Source organism: Odontesthes bonariensis, chromosome 9 (assembly GCF_027942865.1).
Source record: "Odontesthes bonariensis isolate fOdoBon6 chromosome 9, fOdoBon6.hap1, whole genome shotgun sequence".
NCBI lineage: Eukaryota > Metazoa > Chordata > Actinopteri > Atheriniformes > Atherinopsidae > Odontesthes > Odontesthes bonariensis.
The window spans coordinates 20,817,376-20,826,970 of record NC_134514.1 but is presented as its reverse complement, the minus strand read 5'-3'; the positions used below and the strand labels follow the sequence as shown (position 1 = coordinate 20,826,970).

The 9,595-nt window shown below is 41.1% G+C and overlaps 1 protein-coding gene across 1 annotated transcript; it reads left to right on the top strand.

The window, feature by feature from the left end:
* Nucleotides 1-6,866, top strand: aasdhppt (aminoadipate-semialdehyde dehydrogenase-phosphopantetheinyl transferase). The gene is made up of 7 exons (XM_075473588.1): nucleotides 1-429; nucleotides 540-653; nucleotides 1,001-1,121; nucleotides 1,626-1,747; nucleotides 2,546-2,707; nucleotides 3,955-4,023; nucleotides 6,522-6,866. The coding sequence occupies exons 1-7, from the start codon at nucleotides 286-288 to the stop codon at nucleotides 6,687-6,689; spliced, it is 900 nt and encodes a 299-aa protein (XP_075329703.1). The 5' UTR covers nucleotides 1-285; the 3' UTR covers nucleotides 6,690-6,866.
* The last annotated feature ends 2,729 nt before the right edge of the window (nucleotides 6,867-9,595 follow it).

Genomic DNA, 9,595 nt, shown 5'->3' with positions numbered 1-9,595 from the left:
GACGACATTGAAGCTCGTCGGACTCTTCCGGGCAGGTGCACCGCTGTCACATCCGAAATGTAAACAGAGAGCCTGCTTGTGCTGTACTTTTATCAGCGGTCCTCACTTCAGCGCCGCGTTGTAGTTTCCTGTGAAGACCTGAACCTCTGAGATGTAATATTTTCAGACTTCTCAGGCAAACTACACATGCTAACAACTTATGCTAACCGCAGCTCACTAACAACACGTGAACAGCTTGAAGTTGTTCAGGAGTTCAGATGACTCGGGGGGGACAGAGGTGAAGACATGGGCTCTGTCCGCTGGGCTTTCCGCTGTGGATCTTGGACACCGAGCAGGTCTGACTGGCTGTTCGCTGCTCGCTGCATCCAGCAGGAGGAGAAGGACAGAATCGGACAGTTTGTTTACGCCAAGGATGCTAAATCAGCTTTGGTCAGTCTGGCTTTAAACTGTTAGTTTCTACCACCTTCTGCAGCTATTTCCCCACTTGTCAAGTCTTAATATTTGTCACGTGTAAGAGACTGTCTGTCTGACTCCAACAGGCTGGCCGCTTGTTGCTCAGGAGGTTTGTGTGTGAGAGGATGGGGATCCCCTGGTCTGAGATCACACTGGCCCGATCTCCCCGAGGAAAGCCCTACCTGGCTGCACCGCTAAAGGTTCCCTTCATTCCTTAATTCTTCTTTATGGAAATATTTCAGATATCCACCATACCTCAAACTATTCTACATGCTGGGACAGGGATTAGCAGCACAGCGAGATTTGTAGTGGATTTATGATATTGACAGTTTTTGGAAAGTCATCAGAAATACGTCCATAATCCAGTGTACAGATGGAATTGTGTGTTTGCAGGTGCTGTATTTTGAGCGTTGATCATTTTACTTATTTGGTTTTTAAAGTAGCTGTATAGTCCTTAAGACTCCACGTTTCCATCTAGACTGTAGATGGAAGTATGGAGGCTAAAACCTGTCTAAAACCCCCTTTTTCATATCATTCAATTATAAAGGTGAATTCAGATTATGACAAGTCCTGGAGATTCAACCTCTCTCACCAAGGAGACTACGCCGTGCTTGCTGCAGAGCAGGGGGTGCAGGTCGGGGTGGATGTAATGAAGACCACCATGTCAGGTAAATCTGGGGGTTTGTAGCTCAGGCAGGATATGAAAAGAAATGTTGTTTCTGGACAAGACATAAAATCCCCCCACCGCCTTATTAGCTGCATGAAAACACGTTGTTTGAGGCACAAAAAAATACTCTCAACAGTTCCAATTGACTGTATTTGTCTGTTATAACTTTTGTTGTTTAAATTCAAGAAACAACTAAATCAGTGGGATTTAAATCAGTCCAGCCAAAATGTCATACCGATAGTCATGCTTTTGTAATTCACAAAGTCATCCACAAGGGGTCACTGTTGGTTCGCACAAATATACAAATGTATTATAAAGTCTTGACCATGGCTACTGGTGTGAGCAAGTGTGTACCACTACTGTACATTGAAATTTCTGGTGTTGTGTTGATAATTAAGGGGGAGCCATGTTGCAGTCTCTGTTCTGCATTTTATTTTCCAACCTCTCGCTCCTTTCCATCCCTCTTTCTTTCTGACCTCATACATGCCCCCCCCCCCCCATTCAGGTAGCAGCTCTGTGCCGGAGTTTTTCCGCATCATGACTCGTCAGTTTACAGAGTACGAGTGGAGCACCATCCAATCAGCCGGCTCAGAGCACCAGCAGCTCGCCGCGTTCTACCGCCACTGGGTAACCACGGCAACCATACGACCCTGTCATCACATTGCATTGCTGCTGGGCGTCGCAGGTGGTGTGTGTGTGTGTGTGTGTGTGTGTGTGTGTGTGTGTGTGTGTGTGTGAGAAAGAGAGGGAAGGAAACACGGAGAGAAAATAAAATTGCCAACGTCCTTTGTGCACAAACATGTGTGAACTCTTCTCAAGTTCCTAGTTTTCACCTTTTTCTCACATTCTGTCGCCCCTGTACAATTTGTTTGCATGACCTTCTCACAGACACACAACAATCCCTGCCTTTTTGTTTTTTTTTATTGTGTGTATTTTCCTCCTTTTATCTTTTTCTCTCATTTTGCTTCTCGCAGACACACACACACACGCAGACACACACAGATGGTCAGCAAAGGCAACAGCAGAGCTAAGTAAAGATGTTGTGAGATTGAGAGGGCGGCACAGAGACGTCAAGCTCTGATATCACCACCACACGGTTGACTAATGGCAGAGCTCAACGGTTGCCATAGCGATTAGCCCTGTAATAGTGTTATTGTGGCTTATTGGCTGTTGAGCAGGGCTGGTTTGGCTGGACACACACACACACACACACTCTGTATGTAAAGTCCCTCGTTTGTATAAACTCCTTAACATGTGTGCTCAGATGACCATCTGTTGTGCTCGTGCCATTTAGCCAAATTACACAACACATACACACAGATTGTCCTCAACTTTGTCAGACAAACAAGCTTCCTGTATTTTGTTTCATGTGCCCGTGAACGTTTTCTGCATGCAGCTGATCAGGTTTGCTCCCTTTGTTCCAAGGCCCTGAAGGAGAGCTTCATTAAGGCCATCGGCACCGGTCTGGGCTTCAACCTGCAGCGGGTGGAGTTTCACCTGGCGTCTGAAGCGCTGACACAGGGCAAGCTGCTGCGCCAGACAAAGATGTGTCTTGATGAGGAAGAAGAAGAAGACTGGATATTTGAAGTGAGCCTTGTTTGTGTCTTTCTGGTGCTTTTTTTTTTTCAAATATAACGTTGACATGAGGAAAGAGCGATCAGTGCTTCCCACACCCCTAAAATGTCCAAGGGAGAAAACGTTATTAAATAAGTGTCGGATTGTTTACAAATGCTAAATACGTGTGATTTGGCATTTGTTAATGGCTTCCAAAAGTATCTTAAGGAAGAGAGAGCTGTACACGAGTGATCTGATCAGGTGCCCCTCAGACCTCCCAACCACATGTCAAGGTTGAGAGGACTTCCCCTCTCCCTCAAAGGAGCCGAATCGCCACTACTCGTCTGCTCTTTATGTTTCCATGCTATCCTTGTGGTCCTCTGTCCTCAACCTCCTTTCCATTCCACTCCAGTCGTGCTTTTTTTCCCCAGTGTCCCTTCCTTTCTCTTTCCACTTCACCATCTTCCTTCATTGTACCACGCCTGCTCTCTGTAGTGTCTCCTCTGTTCCCTCTTGTCCCTCTGTTACCAGTTGCAGGGATGAACAAGTGTCTGTTAAAAGGTTATCACTGGTTTAAAAGAGCCCAATGTTACCGCTCCTCTCCACAATCCCTCTTGAGGATCCCAAGGCCTAATGCAAAAGCAGTGTTTTTATGTTTTCCCTCCAGGGAGAAATGGTCCTCGAAACGATCACCGCTATATAACAGCGGATATGTTGTCTTTCTAAAAATGTACAATGAAAAATAGGATTAAAATCACTTGTAAATGCATTCTGTTTTTATTTGAATTGAAAACATGATGTGACATGGGATTGAAAAGGGTGAAACAAACAAATGATTGCATTGTTATTGATTAATTTATTGAAGCTGCTTTTCAGGCAAAACAGTTAATGTTTGCTGGTACAATTTACCTAAATGTAAGCATTTTAGGAATTTTTTTGTTTGACATTTGTGGATGTCACCTCAGGCTCTGGAAGATTATGATGAGTATTTTTCCTGACACTTTATAGACACAGGCATCCATCCATGTCTCAGCTACTCCTGCTGATCCTGTAAATGGTCAGTGAAGGGAGGCAGAGGACGCCCTGTACAGTCAATCACACAGAGAGACAGACAACCGTTCGCACTCACACTTACAGCCCTTTCAAAATCAGGCTATATTTGTGTGGGTGCTGATAGTGTGTGTGTGTGTGTGTGTGTGTGTGTGTGTGTGTGTGTGTGTGTGTGTGTGTGTGTGTGTGTGTGTGTGTGTGTGTGTGTGTGTGTGTGTGTGGTTTCACAGGAGAGCCTCCTGGATGCTGACCATCATGTTGCAGTAGCACTTGGACCAGTTGACAACCCAGACTCTGATGTAAGGACACATGACATTTCTTTGTTTATATATGTGCTCTAATTCAGAAAAATAATAAACTATTAGGATTTAATATTTCTGAATAAAAGCAAACATGATTTCCAACAGTATTTATATTGAACAAATAACAAAAAAATCTCAATGTTCAGATCAATTTCAATTCAGTTTTATTTATATAGCGCCAACTCACAACAATTGTCATCTCAAGGCACTTCAAAGATACAGCCAATTTCAAGCCAGTTACAATCTAATACATCCAATCAAATCCAATTGATTTATTTCCAAATCAGTCACCATAACATTAGGCACCATAACACCAGGCCAGGGACACCTGCTGAGAAAGAGAGACTCAAGTTAATGACAACAATAATGTCATCAGTACATGGAGAGTAAAAGAGAGCAGAGTGAGGAAAGGTGCATCATCTGAGGTCTCCCAGCAGTACATCCCAGCCTATAGCAGCATCATTATGGGATGTTTCAGGGTTAGCTGAGCCATCACTAACTATAAGCTTTATCAAAAAGGAAAGTTTTAAGGCTAATCTTAAAGTTAGAGAGGGTGTCTGCATCTCGGACATGTACTGACAGCTGGTTCCACAAGAGAGGGGCCTGACGACTCAAGGCTCTGTCTCCCATTCTACTTTTAGAAACTCTGGGAACCTCAAGTAAACCTGCAGTCTGAGAGCGAAGTGCTCTGTTTGGAAAACAGAAGCTAAAACTGGAGAAATGTGATCTCTCCTGTTAGTTCTCATCAGAACTCTGAGTGCAGAATTTTGGATCAGCTGGAGGCTTTGCAGGGAACTTTTTGGACAGCCCAATAATAAAGAATTACAGTAGTCCTTGATGTAACAGATGCATGGACTAGTTTTTTTGCATTACTCTGAGACAGGATGTTCCTATTTTTATTACGAAGGTGAAAGAAGGCAGTCCAACAAAACTGGAATCTGTCGGGTAAATATGACCTAAACCAACCTCGTGCAGTTTCCTAAATCCCAAGAACATGTTGAAGTACTGAGATCAAACAGGACAAGCACAGACACAAGTCCACTGTCAGAGGCTAAAAGGAGATCATTGGTAGCTTTCACCAGTGCTGTTTCTGTGCTATGATGTGCTCTGAATTCTGACTGAATCACACTCAAACAGATTATATTTCTGTAAATGATCACAAAGTTGAGCTGCAACAGTTTTTTTTTTTTTTCAAGAATTTTAGACACAAAATGGAGATTGGATATAGGTCTATAGTTAGCAAACAGTCCTGGATCAAGAGTAGGTTCTCACCTGTAACTCTCAGGTAGCCAGTTGTGAAAGGCTCCTGAGTCTGCAGTACTACTAAGCAAGCAGCACAATGAAGACCAAAGAGCTCTCCAAGCAGGTCAGAGACAAACCTTTGAAGAAGTACAGCATAGAGATGAGCTATTGAAAATCTGTGACGTGACTTAAATATTGATGTACGTCTGCAGAACACATCCAGCTAGAAGAAGCTGGAGCAATTTTTGCATTTTAGAGATGCACTTATATACATTTACACAAACACACTTGCAGCTGCGTTGCAAAGTACTGAGCTTGTTTCTTTTTTGTTTTAATGTCTTGATTTTTGTATATTAAAAAAATTCAGAAAAAATTAATTTGGGCAAAAAAGAAAAAACGTCTAAAGACTAACTGCTAACACAACAAAAGCATTGATGCTTAGTAGGCCCCTAAGGTTTTCTGCCTCACTCATTGAGGACAGTCTTTTGATTTTCTTTCACTGACTTTCACCTCCATGTCCCAAGAAATGGAAAATGGATTGTTTAGATCCAGCTGAGTTCAAAGCAACTTATTGGGTCATAACCATATTGGATTTGACAGTTTTGTTTTTTTTGTCCACCTTTCACAAAAAAATGGCCTTCACATCAGAATCGGATCAAACCTTATTGAAATTTTGATGTGGATTTCAAATTTGCAAAGGTGTACGCCTGTCACGGCCAATTTAAATCAGCAGCAAAACTGGTTTAACATGAAGTGTTATCAATTTTAAAAAAAAATTTAAGTATATGTTCAGTTCAGTAAAAGTTCAGTTAAGCTGACACACATGACATCAGTGTAGCCGCGCCGCTGTCAGGGACCGTTGCCATAGCAACTGTGTCCTGGGGTACTGCATGGCTCTCTTTTTGGTGTTTGCAGCCATTTTTTAACAGTTTTCAAATGTAATATCAAACCAGATTACCAAATATTGAGTCTACATTCATTGAATCATCTCCAGTAATGAGGATCTGTTTGTGATTTAGTCAGACATTATTTGAATTTTATTGTATTTTCTGTGCACTTCTTGTGAAGCACTTTGTGACCTTCATTGTCTGTGAAAGGTGCTATATAAATAAATATTACTTACTTACTTACTTGATTTTAATCTTTCTACAAGCCAAATTGTCACTTTTTATTCAAATAAATCATAAGATGCAGCACTATAAAGGACTACAGTATCACTCCTTAATCTCCTCTTTCTTCTCATTTCCTCTCAGCCTCTTCCCTTAACTCCTCCTCCTCCCGCCACATTTACGCTGCTGTCATTTAGTGAACTCATCGCCTCGGCCTCCCCTCTGACAGAAGAGGATCCTGCCTACTGGGAGGGCTTCCAAATTAAGGCCGAAACTCCGCATAGACAGAGGGATACACACACATCTGCGTGACAATCTGTTTCATGCTGCCACTCACCTGCCATACTCACACACACACATACATTAAAAAAGAAAGGCAAAGAAGAAACACTTGTTCACTGACATTGAAGATGCTCCCTTATTCAGCACAAGTTCAGTCAAGTTTCTTCTGAAGCTAAAGAAAAATAGAAATAAAAAATATCAAGTTTGTCTCTGAGAAATCTGCTTTTTCAAACTCTAGATCCTCTGTTCTGGTGAAAAATCTCTGCACCCACAGACCTACAAATACTAAATTATATAGTGATGTTGGCGCACCCTGTAAGAATTGGTGTTTTATACATGATGAAGCTATCTTTTACAGATTTAAAAACTGTCTCATCACAGGTCTCGCTGTCCACGTTATTTTATGTCTTGCTCTGCAAGGCGCTGGTGGGCTTTTAAGGTGGGATTCTAGTCGGCTATGGCTACTCCAAAATATGTTTGCATAGATGCGTCTAAAGCATCAGTTTTATCAGAAATGGAACTATTTCTTCATTAAAAGAAAGACAGTGAAGGCTATTCTCTGTGGCAAAACATGTTGTTGCTCTTTTTCAAACTGCTGGCTGCAAAAAAGGAGATTTTATTACCTGGCTTAACTAACGTAATCTGATTGATTGCGGTGAGCACTGTTTGACTGTGACGGGTCAGTTTTCTGTTAATTACTGTTAGTTTAATGCCTCCAGTAACTGCTGCATGTTCTGTTGTAAGTTTATAATCTCGCTTTTCCCTTGTCTTTTCATTCTTCCATGCATATTTATATGTTTGAAGCTAGGCAATGATTTACCATTACTTATCAATGTTCAGTAGTATACCAGACCATGACATTGTATTATAGTTTTAGAAACTTCTATTGAAAAAAAAAAAAAACAATAGGTATTAGTTAACATAAAACGGACAGTGTATAATCTGAAGCATTAAAGTGGAATACATTTAGTATTGATTAACCATAATCCTTTGTAATATAAATAGATTAGCTAATTTCTTTCATAATAGCCGGCCCTACATGTGCACTTGTGTCATCTTTAGATTTTCTTGTGGTTGTTCGCTTCTGCTTGTTGCTCCTCCCCTGTACATCGATGTGCCTCTCAGGTTCTTCTCTCTTTTTTCACCTCAGCTTTGTTGTGTAAGAATTTTCTCCCTTCTGTATTACTCTTTGTTGCCTCTTCCATCTCGTCTCCTCTTTTCCTTCCCTCGCCCCTCCCGTCTCTCCGTCTGGTAGCACATCTATTTCAGGACATTTACTTGACCTCCATCTTTTTCATCTCTTTCCGCTCGCTTGAAAATGGTTTGTTACAGTCTCCACCATTAAGCATTTCAGTCTCCACCTATAATCATAAGCCTTCTTGCCTGCACGCTGAAGAGGAGATGAATACCTTTCAGAAACCAGGAGTGACAACTTAACTCAGTGCCACGACTAATGACAAGTTGTAATCACATTTTAATTAACACCAAACAGTCCCTGCTATAGCTGAATATGTAGGATGGAATGCTATCTAGATTTACATCAAAACAGAATACAGTTGCAAATCTTTACAGATGACTGGGTTCCATTGGCTTCTGCACACACTGGAGCAGTTCACAGCCGAGTGTGAAGCAACCGTGAAGACTGGGACCATGGTTCTCAACTGGAAAAGGGTGGACTACACCCTCCGAGTCAGGGATGGATCTCTGTTTCAAGCGAAGGGAGTTTAAGGATCTCCGGATCTTTTGGGGGGGCTTCATCAGCAGTAATAGTGGTCCTATTGACCTGTGGTCACGAAATTTGGATAGTGGCCAAAAGATTGAAAATATAAGCGGCTGAAGTTTCATTCGAAGGATGTCTGCGCTCAGCGAATTAGGGTGAGGAGCTCGAACATATAGATGGACCTGTTGCCTCTGTGACCCGACCTCGAATACGCTGAATAATGGATAATACAGTTGCAAGTCATTGTAACCTTGTGTTTGATTCATATTTATAATTATCATCGTCATAATTATTATCATTACTATTTGGAAATTGTTTGTTCACTTATTGCCATCAACACACTCATTTTAGGTGATGACTTGTAGTTGTGAAAGCAAAATGTATTTAAATTATTTCCTTATCAAAGATGTCAGTCACTATTAGTGGGTGACGTCCGCTTTGTAGGCTGGTCATTTTGGCACTTTGAATCTTTTATTATGGAGCAACGCTGTTGCTGTGTGGTTTGGCATTGTCTTGCTGAAATGAGCTAATGTTTCTCTGAAAAAGGTGTCTTCTGAATGACTAGGTTTTTTTTTTCCCGAAAACCTTTATGTGTATTAGTTCAATATGAACGAAAGCTACTCAGACATGCAACCTACCTATGTCATATGCATTAATGCACCTCCAGATGTTGTTGTTGTTTTTAACTCTTTTGCTGTAGCTTAGAGAATGTGATGTCTATGATTTCCAAAAAGCTCAGCACTTCTCCTCAACCCATCTTGAATAAGATTGAGCCCAGAAATGATGGTATGTCTGGTTCTTGTTTGTATTGTGTCTTTTCTTCCTTTTTTTTTCTTTTTTTTTTTCCTTTGCATGGTAGAGCTTTAATTAAAATTTGTGAATGCATCATGCATAAAGTATAATCACTGATAAGGGTTTTGAAAAGATTTTCTGGGACCGTTTTTCATGTAGTGGCACCTGAGGACTCAAAGATTGCAACCAGTCTGTTGGTTTTCAACCTTTTTGACCTCGTTGCTTGTTTATTGAGAATTTTCCAGATTTTCTAAATCTTAATGATATTATTTTGTATATGATGAAATTTTTTCTGAACTCTTTGCCTATGGAGTCTTTAATAGGTTGCATAGCACTTAATGAAAGACTGAAATATTTTCTCCTTCTATGTTTTATGTTTTTTGCTCATGTAAATTATGAGAATTAATGACATCACAACCATCCG

Bases quoted from the DNA above. Each gene is read 5' to 3' on its own strand.
- aasdhppt (XM_075473588.1), top strand. From the start codon at position 286: ATGGGCTCTGTCCGCTGGGCTTTCCGCTGTGGATCTTGGACACCGAGC. The intron at 430-539 runs GTCAGTCTGGCT...TGACTCCAACAG, and splicing joins AGGATGCTAAATCAGCTTTG to GCTGGCCGCTTGTTGCTCAG. The intron at 1,122-1,625 runs GTAAATCTGGGG...CCCCCCATTCAG, and splicing joins AATGAAGACCACCATGTCAG to GTAGCAGCTCTGTGCCGGAG.